We start from the raw sequence: 16611 nt of genomic DNA, 5'->3' as shown, positions 1-16611 counted from the left end.
CAGGTTCCATTCATCCAGCTCTGTTCTGTTATTCCCCCAGGTTCCATTCATCCAGCTCTGTTCTGTTCTGTTATTCCCCAGGTTCCATTCATCCAGCTCTGTTCTGTTCTGTTATTCCCCAGGTTCCATTCATCCAGCTCTGTTCTGTTATTCCCCAGTTCCATTCATCCAGCTCTGTTCTGTTCTGTTATTCCCCAGGTTCCATTCATCCAGCTCTGTTCTGTTATTCCCCAGGTTCCATTCATCCAGCTCTGTTCTGTTATTCCCCCAGGTCCCATTCATCCAGCTCTGTTCTGTTATTCCCCAGGTTCCATTCATCCAGCACTGTTCTGTTATTCCCCCAGGTCCCATTCATCCAGCTCTGTTCTGTTATTCCCCAGGTTCCATTCATCCAGCTCTGTTCTGTTATTCCCCCAGGTCCCATTCATCCAGCTCTGTTCTGTTATTCCCCAGGTTCCATTCATCCAGCTCTGTTCTGTTATTCCCCAGGTTCCATTCATCCAGCTCTGTTCTGTTATTCCCCCAGGTCCCATTCATCCAGCTCTGTTCTGTTATTCCCCAGGTTCCATTCATCCAGCTCTGTTCTGTTATTCCCCAGGTTCCATTCATCCAGCTCTGTTCTGTTATTCCCCCAGGTTCTTCATCCAGCTCTGGTCTGTTATTCCCCAGGTTCCATTCATCCAGCTCTGTTCTGTTATTCCCCAGGTTCCATTCATCCAGCACTGTTCTGTTATTCCCCAGGTTCCATTCATCCAGCTCTGTTCTGTTATTCCCCAGGTTCCATTCATCCAGCTCTGTTCTGTTATTCCCCCAGGTTCCATTCATCCAGCTCTGTTCTGTTATTCCCCAGGTTCCATTCATCCAGCTCTGTTCTGTTATTCCCCCAGGTTCCATTCATCCAGCTCTGTTCTGTTATTCCCCAGGTTCCATTCATCCAGCTCTGTTCTGTTATTCCCCAGGTTCCATTCATCCAGCTCTGTTCTGTTCTGTTATTCCCCAGGTTCCATTCATCCAGCTCTGTTCTGTTAAACTGACGAATGTAAATAATGGATGATATATCATTGATCCTGACACCTTTAGGGAAATCAGGTGAACCACATACCCTAGTTTATTTAGTAGCATGATAGTTAAACACAGTTACTCAGAAGTAGCTGAAAGGTATTTACGTTTCAGAGAGACAAGGTGATGTAGGCTGATAGGGTGGATGTACTTTATACAAGAACTGAATTCAAACCTGCCTTCGCTCAATAAGACTGTAGTTAGATATATATAATAGGTGTAAAGATATTAACTATTACATGTCGACAACATTTTAGCTTATATATTTCCCCTTTCTGTTCAGTACTATATCTGGTAGAATTGGAACGTGGTCGGTTGATATCCACAGAAATAACCTACAACACACACAGTAAACCAGAGGGGTCGAGAAAGACGACAGCTTTGGTGACGACACACCGAGTTCTCTGTTGAGAGACAAGAACTCGTCTTGAGGCAGTTGTTTTTTATTTTCATGTTCTACTACAGTGTAACAGCATGGACATATAAAAGGGCATTATAGTGAAACATTATTGGACCAGAATAGAACCCCCCCCCCCCACTGCGTTCCCTGCTAGCGGTGTGCACAGCACCTCTCGGGCTGACAATCTACACACAACAACGGCGACATAGAAAAAATAATCTAGAATGATATTTCTATGAACGGGGATACCGTTTATTAAACAAAAATGTTAAAAAGCACCACAGTGAGGTAAACAAGGCATCACCATTAGATACCAGAGAGAGGGAACGTTGACAATAAACAAAACATCAACGGTAAACGTTAAAACAACAGAATCCCGGGTGGGTGGACTCCTGTAGCTTAAATGTTGCCCGTCCTGTCATTTCATAACAAATAGTTAACAGAAGGAGGCGAGGATATAAACCCTGGATTGCTGATGCCATGTATTGGCCAATGAGAGGCTTTGAAGCCAGTGGTCGGCCATATTGCCACTCCCCAGTAAGATCAGTCCTCCATAGGATTGAGTGGAATTCTACAGTATTTCAATTAAATGCAAAGCACAAAATTACATGTATTTAAGTCTTTTTTGTTGTAGTGAGGACAGTAACATTAGTACTCTGAAAAATTATACTTTAAAGATCGAAAAAAATATATATAATTTACTTTTTTTTTTTTTTTTTTTTTACAATGGAGGAATACCAAGATGGCTTCAATACAGCGCCCCCTGTCAGTCATCCAGAGTTTATATACATCATTGGGCCAGACAAGCCGAAGAGCTCACTCACGCTCTCTCACACACAGAGCGAGCTGTCAGGTTGGAGCTGCTAAACGACACTTCCAGATATTATAGAGGGTTACTGTGTGTGTGTGTGTGTGTGTGTGTGTGTGTGTGTGTGTGTGTGTGTATTTAGGTGACTGTGGAGTTCTGGTGCTGTGGAGTGCTGATGCTATGTAACAAAACAAGCATTCCTTGGTTTCAGAATGAAAGAATTCTCCTCAGAATGACACTATTACAGCATCCACTGTCTTCTTTCAGCTGAACGTAAAACAGCATCCACTGTCTTCTTTCAGCTGAACGTAAAACAGCATCCACTGTCTTCTTTCAGCTGAACGTAAAACAGCATCCACTGTCTTCTTTCAGCTGAACGTAAAACAGCATCCACTGTCTTCTTTCAGCTGAACGTAAAACAGCATCCACTGTCTTCTTTCAGCTGAACGTAAAACAGCATCCACTGTCTTCTTTCAGCTGAACGTAAAACAGCATCCACTGTCTTCTTTCAGCTGAACGTAAAACAGCATCCACTATCTTCTTTCAGCTGAACGTAAAACAGCATCCACTGTCTTCTTTCAGCTGAACGTAAAACAGCATCCACTGTCTTCTTTCAGCTGAACGTAAAACAGCATCCACTGTCTTCTTTCAGCTGAACGTAAAACAGCATCCACTATCTTCTTTCAGCTGAACGTAAAACAGCATCCACTATCTTCTTTCAGCTGAACGTAAAACAGCATCCACTGTCTTCATTCAGCTGAATGTAAAACAACAACAGCCAGATCCATCTCTTTCACTTTAGATTTAAACATCTACTCTTTAAGTATATATAGATTCTTCTCTGAACAACCAGATGTCCACATCATAATACAATGGCACTGAATGAGACCAAGGTCATACCATGTTCACAACATAGGTTTAGCTTACAGGTGAATGAATGAGACCCAGGTCATACCATGTTCACAACATAGGTTTAGCTTACAGGTGAATGAATGAGACCCAGGTCATACCATGTTCACAACATAGGTTTAGCTTACAGGTGAATGAATGAGACCCAGGTCATACCATGTTCACAACATAGGTTTAGCTTACAGGTGAATGAATGAGACCCAGGTCATACCATGTTCACAACATAGGTTTAGCTTACAGGTGAATGAATGAGACCCAGGTCATACCATGTTTACAACATAGGTTTAGCTTACAGGTGAATGAATGAGACCCAGGTCATACCATGTTCACAACATAGGTTTAGCTTACAGGTGAATGAATGAGACCCAGGTCATACCATGTTTACAACATAGGTTTAGCTTACAGGTGAATGAATGATACAACTTAAATTATTGTCGCCCTTCTTCGCTTCCGACTGAACCTCTCTTATTCATTGAGTGTTGGATAAATTGTTTAGCTTTAAAAAGTGGAGAACATTTAGCTTAATAAACAATTGAATCAGAGCTCCATCTACATAAACGTACGAATAGAAGACCAAAAATAGAAAAGTGTTGAGTAAAATAAAGGATAGTCCTATGCATTATAATCGAGGTGAGGAGGAAGCTGGGTTGTGAACAGAGTGGGTACTGTATAATAGTGTGTTTATGTGTGTGTGTGTACTTCTTTGACCTTTAACCCTTGTTATATTGCCCTTCATATAAGAGTATTAGGCAACGTCCCGATTCTCCACACTTCTCCCGAAATGCGCACTCGCATACTCCTCAGCATGGATTTAAAAGCATAGTACAGTAACGTCACTTTCAAAATGAATAAACCATTTGACTTAGCTTCCTGTGTCCCAGCCAACCAGGTGGCTGGTCTCATCAAGAGGAAGTGGGTGGAGTTAGACAAGTCAACAAAACCAATCAAGTAAGAGCACCAGTGGGTTGGCCTCCGCCACCTGTCAATCACACAGTTAAACCTATCACAGAGCGTCTGAATACTTTAGTCCAGAGAGAGAGAGAGAAAGATTGCTGTGCCTGCCCAATTGGAGAGCGAGAGAGAGAGATGTAGAGAGAGAGAGAGAGAGAGAGAGAGATTAATGTAGAGAGAGAGAAAGAGAGATGTAGAGGGAGAGAAAGAGAGATGTAGAGGGAGAGAAAGAGATGTAGAGGGAGAGAGAGAGATGTAGAGGGAGAGAGAGAGATGTAGAGGGAGAGAGAGAGATGTAGAGGGAGAAAGAGAGATGTAGAGGGAAAGAGAGATGTAGAGGGAAAGAGAGATGTAAAGGGAAAGAGAGATGTAGAGGGAAAGAGAGATGTAGAGGGAGAGATGTAGAGGGAGAGAGAGATGTAGAGGGAGAGATGTAGAGGGAGAGAAAGAGAGATGTAGAGGGAGATGTAGAGGAAGAGAAAGAGATGTAGAGGGAGAGAGAGAGAGATGTAGAGGGAGAGAAAGAGATGTAGAGAGAGAGAGATATTGGAGTGCTATATATTCCCTCAGCCTTTTCCCACCTCTAGGTGTAACAGCCCAGGGCCTAGTGGGCAGGTCTACCACTACTTTACCATAATTTCTCCCATCGACCTGGAAGGTCAACACAGGACAGAGTAGCGTGAGAGAGAGAGAGAGAGAGAGAGAGAGAGAGAGAGAGATGTTAACCCCACCTCAACACAAGATCAGCCACTGAGACTGCCTTTACAAGTGCTCATTCACCTCACTCAATTTTGGTATTGAGCAGACCCTCCATCTTGGGGCTTTGGTAAAGTATAGCGCCCGTAAACAAAACGTTAGTTTAAATTCCTGATGGAAGATGGGGTGTGGAGGAGGGTTTTACGGCTGGACTCGCCGTCGGCTGCTTGGTTGTGTCAGCCCAAAGCGTGTCGGAGAGCTGTAACATTGGAGTTTCAAAACACCAAGAAGAATAGATACCGAGAAACAACAACATTAAAGAAAATGGCATATAAAAAAAAAACACCAACAAAACAAACTTTTTGGTTGCAAGTAGATATCATGTGACCAAAACCCTCATTGTAAATACCTATATTTAAATGTGAGCTGCTGGCTTTCTGTTGATCGACAATCCCTGAAAGAAAATGTCCCTTAATAGCTTCAGTAAACTGGAGAGATAGACAGACAGAGGGACAGGGACAGAGACAGACAGATAGAGACAGACAGACAGATAGACATATCTGATAGATAGATAGATAAATAGATATACATTACATTTGAGATAGAAAACTGTGTTGTCCTGTGTTGCTGTGTGTTGAATTGCTTACGACGTTGTGGTGTGGGGCTTGTTGCTGCTGGCAATGTTAGTCTGTTCAGCACCCTGACTGGGTATTTTGTATTTGTTTTGGAATTGATCCATTTTCCCCCACCAGGGGGTGCTATCGACCCCTCCCGAGTCCAGACACAAGATCCATTCCCTGGGGTGTTGACGGAGGAGAGAGGGAGTAGAGATCCAGACTGTACAGGATAGAACAGAGAGAAAGGGTCTTTCCCCTCCTGTCTTTTGATTCTCCCAAAGATAAAACAAAATGGCCAGTCTTCTCTGAAAAAAAAAGAAGAATTGTATGGACAAAGGAAGCCTGTTTTCTGCTCCCTTCTGGCCTGACGAATGTTCCTTTAAAAAAAAAAAAAATTCAGAGATGCCTTTTGTTTTTCAAAACATAGAAAGAAGAGAGACATCAAACTCAACATGTAAAAAGCAGAGTTATTTTGATGTTGTCGTCATCTTTAGAGCTGGAGCTGCGTGTTGGTTGTTGCTTCCGAGGTTGGAAGTGGGAGGCAGCTAGAGTTAACTTGGGATTTACTCAGGACCGCTGTAGGCTCCATCCTGTTGGTTCTGATAGACAGTCGGGTTAGGGAGGGGTCGGGTTGGAATGGAGTAGACCGATCATTGGTTTTGGAGTGACGTTAACGCATGCTTAGGGAGGGAACAGAAAGGAACACCCCTGATTTCCATGGCAAAGGGCATGCAGCCACAGCGGTTGGTTGGTTGGTTACTTGGTTGGTTCAGTCAGTAAATCAGTCAGTAAATCTCTGGCAGGCTTTCTTCCATCGGCAGGCAGTGCACCACATGTCCCTGTTCTCCATCCCGTACACTTTGCGACACTTCTTACCCTCGCCACGGGACTTACGGCTGGAGAGGGGCGAGATGAGGATATGGTCAAATACGGTTGTTATCTTTGACTTGGTTTATAATGATAGACAAAACAACATCTAAAATTGTTGATTTAGTTTAAGTGAAGAAAACATAAATAATGGTCATCTGCTAGTTTGTTTAATTCCCAAACAGGACATGGTGGCTCTCTCTGAATGTGGATACCATATAGGACTTCCTGTGACTTCAGGATGCCCAAAGTTCAGAGGTCATCAGTGAAAGGTCAGTCAGTAGAGGTCATCAGTACCTGAGTGAGCCAGTGGCTCTGGGAGGGGAGGAGAGGACTGCTATGGTCTGGGGCCGCTGCTCTAGAAAGCTCTGAGTCCGACTGTGAGTGGGAGCGACCTGGAGAGAGACAAACAAGAAGAGCTATCAGAACACAAAGATAGACAGAGAACTTTCATTTAGATACGGACACAAAAAAACAACTGGTATGCTTGAGAGGCTGTATTGTTGTGTGTGTGTGTGTGTGTGTGTGTGTGATGTGTGTAGGGGTACGAGTTAGGTAGTTGAGATAACTGAGGTAATATGTACAATCCCAGTGAAAAGTTTGGACACACCTAATAATTCAAGGTTTTTTCTTAATTGGTACTATTTTCTACATTGTAGCTTCATGAGGTAGTCACCTGGAATGCATTTCAATTAACAGGTGTGCCATGTTAACAGTTAATTTCTGGAAAAGTGGTGCGTGCATATGTATTCACCCCCTTTGCTATGAATCCCCTAAATAAGATCTGGTGGAACCAATTGCCTTCAGAAGTCACATAATTAGTTAAATAAAGTCCATCTGTGTGCAATCTAAGTGTCACATGATCTGTCACATGATCTCAGCATATATACACCTGTTCTGAAAGGCCCCAGAGTCTGCAACACCACTAAGCAAGAGGCACCACCAAGCAAGCGACACCATGAAGACCAAGGAGCTCTCCAAACAGGTCAGGGACAAAGTTGTGGAGAAGTACAGATCAGGGTTGGGTTATAAAAAAATATCTGAGACTTTGAACATCCCATAGAGCACCATTAAATCCATGATTAAAAAATGTAAAGAATATGACATCACAACAAACCTGCCAAGAGAGGGCCGCCCACCACAACTCACAGACCAGGCAAGGAGGGCATTAATCAGAGAGGCAACAAGGAGACCAACGATAACCCTGAAGGTGCTGCAAAGGTCCTTAGCGGAGATTGGAGTATCTGTCCATAGGACAACTTTAATCCGTACACTCCACAGAGCTGGGCTTTACACTCCACAGAGCTGGGCTTTACACTCCACAGAGCTGGGCTTTACATTCCACAGAGCTGGGCTTTACACTCCACAGAGCTGGGCTTTATGGAAGATTGACCAGAAAAAAGGCATTGCTTAAAAAAATAAAAATAAGCAAACACGTTTGGTGTTCGCGATCAGGCATGTGGGAGACTCCACAAACATATGGAAGAAGGTACTCTGGTCAGATGAGACTAAAATGGAGCTTTTTGGCCATCAAGGAAAACACTACGTCTGGCGCAAACCCAACACCTCTCATCACCCCGAGACACCATCCCCACAGTGAAGCATGGAGGTGGCAGCATCATGCTGTGGGGATGTTTTTCATCAGCAAGGGCTGTGAAAATAGTCAGAATTGAAGGAATGATGGATGGCGCTAAATGCAGGGAAATTCTTGAGGGAAACCTGTTTGTCTTCCAGAGATATGAGACTGGGATGGAGGTTCACCTTCCAACAGGATAATAACCCAAAGCATACTGCTAAATCAACACTCTAGTGGTTTAAGGGGAAACATTTAAATGTCTTAGAATGGCCTAGTCAAAGCCCAGACCTCAAACCAATTGAGAATCTGTGGTATGACTTAAAGATTGCTGTACACCAGCGAAACCCATCCAACTTGAAGGAGCTGAAGCAGTTTTTCCTTGATGAATGGGCAAAAATCCCATTGGCTAGATGTACCAAGCTTATAGAGACATACCCCAAGAGACTTGCAGCTGTAATTTCTGCAAAAAATGTCTCTACAAAGTATTGACTTTGGGGGGTGAATAGTTATGCACGCTCAAGTTTTCAATTTTTTTGTATTATTTCCTGTTTGTTTCACAATAAAAAATATTTAGCATCTTCAAAGTGGTAGGCATTTTGTGTAAATCAAATGATACAGGCTCCCCAAAAATCAATTTTAATTCCAGGTTGTAAGGCAACAAATAGGAAAAATGCCAATGGGGGTGGATACTTTCACAAGCCACTGTATGATTTGTTTTTCAACAGGACAATGACCCAACAAACCTCCAGGCTGGGTAAGGGCTATTTGACCAAGAAGGAGAGGGATGATGCTGCATCAGATGACCTGGCCTCCACAATCACCTGACCTCAACCCAATTGAGATGGTTGGGGATGAGTTGAAGAGTGAAGGAATTTGGGAACTCCTTCAAGACTGTTGGAAAATTCCAGGTGAAGCTGGTTGAGAAAATGCCAAGTGTGCAAAGCTGTTATCAAGGCAAAGGGTGGCTACTTTGAAGAATCTAATAAAAATCAAAAAAATATATTTGGATTTGTTTAACACTTTTTGGGTAACTACATGATTCCATACGTGTTATTTTATAGTTTGATGTCTTCACTATTATTCTACAATGCAGAAAATAGTAAAAATAAAGAAAAATGTAGGTAGGAGTAAAGTGACGAGGCAATCAGGATAGACAATAAACAGAGTAGCATCAGCGTATGTCAATATGCATGCGCATGTGTGTTTTGTGTGTGTGTGTGTGTGTGGGTAGAGTCCAGTGAGTGTGTGGGTAGAGTCCAGTGAGTGTGTGGGTAGAGTCCAGTGAGTGTGTGGGTAGAGTCCATTGAGTGTGTGGGTAGAGTCCATTGAGTGTGTGGGTAGAGTCCAGTGAGTGTGAGGGTAGAGTCCAGTGAGTGTGTGGGTAGAGTCCAGTGAGTGTGTGGGTAGACTCCAGTGTGTTTGTGTGGGTAGAGTCCAGTGGGGGTGGGTAGAGTCCAGTGAGTGTGTGGGTAGAGTCCAGTGAGTGTGAGGGTAGAGTCCAGTGTGTGTGTGTGGGTAGAGTCCAGTGAGGGTGTGTGGGTAGAGTCCAGTGAGTGTGTGGGTAGAGTCCAGTGGGTGTGTGGGTAGAGACCAGTGAGTGTGTGGGTAGAGTCCAGTGAGTGTGAGGGTAGAGACCAGTGAGTGTGTGGGTAGAGACCAGTGAGTGTGAGGGTAGAGTCCAGTGAGTGTGAGGGTAGAGACCAGTGAGTGTGTGGGTAGAGTCCAGTGAGTGTGTGGGTAGAGTCCAGTGGGGGAGGGTAGAGTCCAGTGAGTGTGTGGGTAGAGACCAGTGAGTGTGTGGGTAGAGTCCAGTGAGTGTGAGGGTAGAGTCCAGTGAGTGTGAGGGTAGAGTCCAGTGAGTGTGTGGGTAGAGACCAGTGAGTGTGAGGGTAGAGTCCAGTGAGTGTGTGGGTAGAGTCCAGTGAGTGTGAGGGTAGAGTCCAGTGAGTGTGTGGGTAGAGACCAGTGAGTGTGAGGGTAGAGACCAGTGAGTGTGAGGGTAGAGTCCAGTGAGTGTGAGGGTAGAGTCCAGTGAGTGTGAGGGTAGAGTCCAGTGGGGGAGGGTAGAGTCCAGTGAGTGTGTGGGTAGAGACCAGTGACTGTGAGGGTAGAGTCCAGTGAGTGTGTGGGTAGAGTCCAGTGAGTGTGTGGGTAGAGTCCAGTGAGTGTGTGGGTAGAGTCCAGTGAGTTTGAGGGTAGAGTCCAGTGAGTGTGTGCGTAGAGACCAGTGAGTGTGAGGGTAGAGTCCAGTGAGTGTGTGGGTAGAGACCAGTGAGTGTGAGGGTAGAGACCAGTGAGTGTGAGGGTAGAGTCCAGTGAGTGTGAGGGTAGAGTCCAGTGAGTGTGAGGGTAGAGTCCAGTGGGGGAGGGTAGAGTCCAGTGAGTGTGTGGGTAGAGACCAGTGACTGTGAGGGTAGAGTCCAGTGAGTGTGTGGGTAGAGTCCAGTGAGTGTGTGGGTAGAGTCCAGTGAGTGTGTGGGTAGAGTCCAGTGAGTTTGAGGGTAGAGTCCAGTGAGTGTGTGCGTAGAGACCAGTGAGTGTGAGGGTAGAGTCCAGTGAGTGTGTGGGTAGAGACCAGTGAGTGTGTGGGAAGAGACCAGTGAGTGTGTGGGTAGAGTCCAGTGAGTGTGTGGGTAGAGTCCAGTGAGTGTGTGGGTAGAGTCCAGTGAGTGTGAGGGTAGAGTCCAGTGAGTGTGTGGGTAGAGACCAGTGAGTGTGTGGGTAGAGTCCAGTGAGTGTGTGCGTAGAGACCAGTGAGTGTGAGGGTAGAGTCCAGTGTGTGTGTGGGTAGAGACCAGTGAGTGTGTGGGTAGAGACCAGTGAGTGTGTGGGAAGAGACCAGTGAGTGTGTGGGTAGAGTCCACTGAGTGTGTGGGTAGAGACCACTGAGTGTGTGGGTAGAGTCCAGTGAGTGTGTGGGTAGAGTCCAGTGAGTGTGTGGGTAGAGTCCAGTGAGTGTGTGGGTAGAGACCAGTGAGTGTGAGGGTAGAGACCAGTGAGTGTGAGGGTAGAGTCCAGTGAGTGTGAGGGTAGAGTCCAGTGAGTGTGAGGGTAGAGTCCAGTGAGTGTGAGGGTAGAGTCCAGTGGGGGAGGGTAGAGTCCAGTGAGTGTGTGGGTAGAGACCAGTGACTGTGAGGGTAGAGTCCAGTGAGTGTGTGGGTAGAGTCCAGTGAGTGTGTGGGTAGAGTCCAGTGAGTGTGTGGGTAGAGTCCAGTGAGTTTGAGGGTAGAGTCCAGTGAGTGTGTGCGTAGAGACCAGTGAGTGTGAGGGTAGAGTCCAGTGAGTGTGTGGGTAGAGACCAGTGAGTGTGTGGGAAGAGACCAGTGAGTGTGTGGGTAGAGTCCAGTGAGTGTGTGGGTAGAGTCCAGTGAGTGTGTGGGTAGAGTCCAGTGAGTGTGAGGGTAGAGTCCAGTGAGTGTGTGGGTAGAGACCAGTGAGTGTGTGGGTAGAGTCCAGTGAGTGTGTGCGTAGAGACCAGTGAGTGTGAGGGTAGAGTCCAGTGTGTGTGTGGGTAGAGACCAGTGAGTGTGTGGGTAGAGACCAGTGAGTGTGTGGGAAGAGTCCAGTGAGTGTGTGGGTAGAGACCACTGAGTGTGTGGGTAGAGTCCAGTGAGTGTGTGGGTAGAGTCCAGTGAGTGTGTGGGTAGAGTCCAGTGAGTGTGAGGGTAGAGTCCAGTGAGTGTGTGGGTAGAGACCAGTGAGTGTGTGGGTAGAGACCAGTGACTGTGAGGGTAGAGTCCAGTGAGTGTGTGGGTAGAGTCCAGTGAGTGTGTGGGTAGAGTCCAGTGAGTGTGTGGGTAGAGTCCAGTGAGTTTGAGGGTAGAGTCCAGTGAGTGTGTGCGTAGAGACCAGTGAGTGTGAGGGTAGAGTCCAGTGAGTGTGTGGGTAGAGACCAGTGAGTGTGAGGGTAGAGACCAGTGAGTGTGAGGGTAGAGTCCAGTGAGTGTGAGGGTAGAGTCCAGTGAGTGTGAGGGTAGAGTCCAGTGGGGGAGGGTAGAGTCCAGTGAGTGTGTGGGTAGAGACCAGTGACTGTGAGGGTAGAGTCCAGTGAGTGTGTGGGTAGAGTCCAGTGAGTGTGTGGGTAGAGTCCAGTGAGTTTGAGGGTAGAGTCCAGTGAGTGTGTGGGTAGAGTCCAGTGAGTGTGTGGGTAGAGACCAGTGAGTGTGTGGGTAGAGTCCAGTGAGTGTGTGGGTAGAGTCCAGTGAGTGTGAGGGTAGAGTCCAGTGAGTGTGTGGGTAGAGACCAGTGAGTGTGTGGGTAGAGTCCAGTGAGTGTGTGCATAGAGACCAGTGAGTGTGTGGGTAGAGTCCAGTGAGTGTGTGGGTAGAGTCCAGTGAGTGTGTGGGTAGAGTCCAGTGAGTTTGAGGGTAGAGACCAGTGAGTGTGAGGGTAGAGACCAGTGAGTGTGAGGGTAGAATCCAGTGAGTGTGAGGGTAGAGTCCAGTGAGTGTGAGGGTAGAGTCCAGTGGGGGAGGGTAGAGTCCAGTGAGTGTGTGGGTAGAGACCAGTGACTGTGAGGGTAGAGTCCAGTGAGTGTGTGGGTAGAGTCCAGTGAGTGTGTGGGTAGAGTCCAGTGAGTGTGTGGGTAGAGTCCAGTGAGTTTGAGGGTAGAGTCCAGTGAGTGTGTGCGTAGAGTCCAGTGAGTGTGAGGGTAGAGTCCAGTGAGTGTGTGGGTAGAGACCAGTGAGTGTGTGGGAAGAGACCAGTGAGTGTGTGGGAAGAGACCAGTGAGTGTGTGGGTAGAGACCAGTGAGTGTGTGGGTAGAGTCCAGTGAGTGTGTGGGTAGAGTCCAGTGAGTGTGAGGGTAGAGTCCAGTGAGTGTGTGGGTAGAGACCAGTGAGTGTGTGGGTAGAGTCCAGTGAGTGTGTGCGTAGAGACCAGTGAGTGTGAGGGTAGAGTCCAGTGTGTGTGTGGGTAGAGACCAGTGAGTGTGTGGGTAGAGACCAGTGAGTGTGTGGGAAGAGACCAGTGAGTGTGTGGGTAGAGTCCAGTGAGTGTGTGGGTAGAGTCCAGTGAGTGTGTGGGTAGAGTCCAGTGAGTGTGTGGGTAGAGTCCAGTGAGTGTGTGGGTAGAGTCCAGTGAGTGTGAGGGTAGAGTCCAGTGAGTGTGTGGGTAGAGTCCAGTGAGTGTGTGGGTAGAGTCCAGTGAGTGTGTGGGTAGAGTCCAGTGAGTTTGAGGGTAGAGTCCAGTGAGTGTGTGCGTAGAGACCAGTGAGTGTGAGGGTAGAGTCCAGTGAGTGTGTGGGTAGAGACCAGTGAGTGTGAGGGTAGAGACCAGTGAGTGTGAGGGTAGAGTCCAGTGAGTGTGAGGGTAGAGTCCAGTGAGTGTGAGGGTAGAGTCCAGTGGGGGAGGGTAGAGTCCAGTGAGTGTGTGGGTAGAGACCAGTGACTGTGAGGGTAGAGTCCAGTGAGTGTGTGGGTAGAGTCCAGTGAGTGTGTGGGTAGAGTCCAGTGAGTGTGTGGGTAGAGTCCAGTGAGTTTGAGGGTAGAGTCCAGTGAGTGTGTGCGTAGAGACCAGTGAGTGTGAGGGTAGAGTCCAGTGAGTGTGTGGGAAGAGACCAGTGAGTGTGTGGGTAGAGTCCAGTGAGTGTGTGGGTAGAGACCAGTGAGTGTGTGGGTAGAGACCAGTGAGTGTGTGGGTAGAGTCCAGTGAGTGTGTGGGTAGAGACCAGTGAGTGTGTGGGTAGAGTCCAGTGAGTGTGTGGGTAGAGTCCAGTGAGTGTGAGGGTAGAGTCCAGTGAGTGTGTGGGTAGAGACCAGTGAGTGTGTGGGTAGAGTCCAGTGAGTGTGTGCGTAGAGACCAGTGAGTGTGAGGGTAGAGTCCAGTGTGTGTGTGGGTAGAGACCAGTGAGTGTGTGGGTAGAGACCAGTGAGTGTGTGGGAAGAGACCAGTGAGTGTGTGGGTAGAGTCCAGTGAGTGTGTGGGTAGAGACCATGAGTGTGTGGGTAGAGACCAGTGAGTGTGTGGGTAGAGACCAGTGAGTGTGCATAGAACCAGTTCAAGATAGTCAGGGGGGTCAATGTAAATAGTCCGGATGGCCATTTGATTAGCTGTTCAGGAGTCTTATGGCTTTGGGGTAGAAGCTGTTAAGGAGCCTTTTGGACCTCGACTTGGTGCTCCGGGACCGCCTAACACTCAGTAGCATAAAGAACAGTCTAAGACTTGGGAGTTTTTTTAGGACCTTCCTCTGACACCGCCTGGTATAGAGGTCCTGGATAGCAGGGAACTTGGCCCCAGTGATGTACTGGGCCATCTGCACCACACTCTGTAGCGCCTTTTGGTCAGATGCCAAGCAGTTGCCATACCAAGTGGTGACGCAGCCTGTCAAGATGCTCTCGATGGTGCAGCTGTAGATCTTTTTGAGGGTCTGAGGGCCCATGCCAACTCTTTTCAGTGTCCTGATGTGGAAGAGGCATTATCTTCATGACTGTTGGTGACTTTGGACCATGATAGATGGCTCACACAGGGCTTCCGAGTGACGCAGCCGGTCTAAGGCACTGCAACTCAGTGCAAGAGGCGTCACTACAGTCCCTGGTTCGAATCCAGGCTGAATCACATCCGGCCGTGATTGGGAGTCCCATAGAGCGTCGCACAAGTGGCCCAGTGTCGCCCGGGTTTGGCCGGGGTAGGCCGTCATTGTAAATAAGAATTTGTTCTTAACTGACTAAAGGTTACATTATTTATTAAAATAAAAATAGATCCTTAGTGAAGTAGTCAACGAGGAAGCTCTCAGCCCGCTCCACTATAGCCCTGTCGATGTTAATGGGGGCATGCTCAGCCCTCCATTTCCTCTAGTCAACGATCAGCTCCTTTGTCTTGCTCAAAGGGACTTGAGGGAGAGGTTGTTGTCCTAGCACCACACTGCCAGGTCTCTGACCTCCTCCCAAAAGTCTCATCGTCTGTGATCAGTCCTACCACCGTTGGGTCGTCTGCAAACCTAATGATGGTGCTGGGAGTAGTCTGTGGCCATCCAGTCGTGGGTGGACAGAAAGTATAGGAGGGGACTCCGCACGCATCCCTGGGGGGCCCGTGTTGAGGGTCAGCATGGTGGATGTGTTGTTGCCTACCCTTACCACCAGGGGGCGGCCCGTCAGGATGTCCAGGACCCAGTTGCAGAGGGAGGTGTTTAGTCCCAGGGTCCTTAGCTTAATGATAAGGTTGGAGGGCACTATGGTGTTGGACGTTGAGTAGTCAATGAACAGCATTCTCACATAGGTGTTCCTTTTGACCAGGTGGGAGAGGGCAGTGTGGAGGGCAATAGAGATTGCATCATCTGTGGATCTTTTGGGGCGTTTATACTCACAGCGGTGCCAGTGAAGGTGACAGGAGGTGACTGCCAGGAGATGCTGAAATTGGAGCTGCTGCTGGGGGTGAAGGAGGTGGAGGCAGCAGAGCCTGACCCAGTGGAGGGGATGGTAACTGGAGATGTGGCCTGGAAAGGGACAGCAACAAGTCATGAGGCAGTCACACCTTTAAAGACCAGTGTATAGCCACACGAACACACACACACACACACGCACACACACGCACGCACACGCACGCACACTCAATAAATAAATTAACCAATAAGTCAGTCAATCAATGAATTAACAAACCAATCAAATCAACCAAACAATAAGAGTTAATCAAGCACTTAATCAATGAATATGTATCTGTACAGTCTCTTTAGCAAATACTTGAAGCATTTTGACACTTCCTGCTTAAAACCCAAATATGGAAGCACTTTGACACTTCCTGCTTAAAACCCAAATATGGAAGCGCTTTGACACTTCCTGCTTAAAACCCAAATATGGAAGCGCTTTGACACTTCCTGCTTAAAACCCAAATATGGAAGCACTTTGACACTTCCTGCTTAAAACCCAAATACTGGAAGCATTTTGACACTTCCTGCTTAAAACCCAAATACTGGAAGCACTTTGACACTTCCTGCTTAAAACCCAAATATGGAAGCACTTTGACACTTCCTGCTTAAAGCCCAAATATGGAAGCACTTTGACACTTCCTGCTTAAAACCCAAATATGGAATCACTTTGACACTTCCTGCTTAAAACCCAAATATGGAATCACTTTGACACTTCCTGCTTAAAACCCAAATACTGGAAGCACTTTGCTACTTAAGCTATCAGTAGGCGTGGCCAGTAGTTTAGTGGGTGTCTCTCTGACCTGGTAGGCGTGGTCAGTGTGGATGAGGTAGAGGGCGCTGGGGGCGGAGCGACTGAGGTGCGTGGTGTTTGAGTGGGCATGGCTGTGGTTCTCCTTGTTACCACTGGACCCGTTGCTGCCCTCTGCGGGGGGTCGTCTGTGGCGGTCATTGGAAGGAGGGACGGGGGACAGCACAGAGGGGGAGACAGGGGACAGGCTGCTCAGACCGTCAGCCACTGAGTCTGTGTTGAGTTTGATCTCTGAGTAGTAGAAATCCTCCTCTCCGTCACTGCAGTCAGAGTCACAGTTACGCCTGGAAGAGAGGGAGGGGTTACAAAAAGGGATTAATATCAGCATGGAGTTGTATTGGATGAGCCCTTCTCTTAGAAATTAGGATTGGACCAGATCGTTGATCTATGTGATACCATTGTTCTGTTCCGATCTCATTCATCCCTGGCCTGTCACGCTGAGCCAATATGAGGAAATGTTACCGTGGTGATAATCCCACCAGATTTAATCTGCTGTTGTTCTTTGACAATCTCAGTGAAAGGCCATCGAGAGGAGAGGCCTCTTATCTCTCGCTGG

General features: G+C 47.3%; 1 protein-coding gene across 3 annotated transcripts in view; it reads right to left on the bottom strand.

The window, feature by feature from the left end:
• LOC135549575 (zinc finger protein 704-like) overlaps positions 1 to 16611 on the bottom strand; it is a 117573-nt gene that overhangs the window by 17392 nt on the left and 83570 nt on the right. For 2 of the 3 annotated variants that reach the window (XM_064979658.1, XM_064979659.1), the window contains exons 6-9: positions 16048 to 16339; positions 15188 to 15316; positions 6605 to 6702; positions 1021 to 6336 (exon numbers count right to left, since the gene is read on the bottom strand). In XM_064979658.1, the coding sequence (XP_064835730.1) occupies positions 6222 to 6336; positions 6605 to 6702; positions 15188 to 15316; positions 16048 to 16339 (634 nt within the window). In that variant the 3' untranslated portion in view covers positions 1021 to 6221. Of the gene's footprint in view, positions 1 to 1020; positions 6337 to 6604; positions 6703 to 15187; positions 15317 to 16047; positions 16340 to 16611 lie in introns of those variants that run through there. The other variant, XR_010456988.1, reaches the window with a different exon arrangement.

Source organism: Oncorhynchus masou, chromosome 12, assembly GCF_036934945.1.
Source record: "Oncorhynchus masou masou isolate Uvic2021 chromosome 12, UVic_Omas_1.1, whole genome shotgun sequence".
Taxonomy (NCBI): Eukaryota; Metazoa; Chordata; class Actinopteri; order Salmoniformes; family Salmonidae; genus Oncorhynchus; species Oncorhynchus masou.
This window is presented reverse-complemented; position numbering and strand designations above follow the sequence as displayed.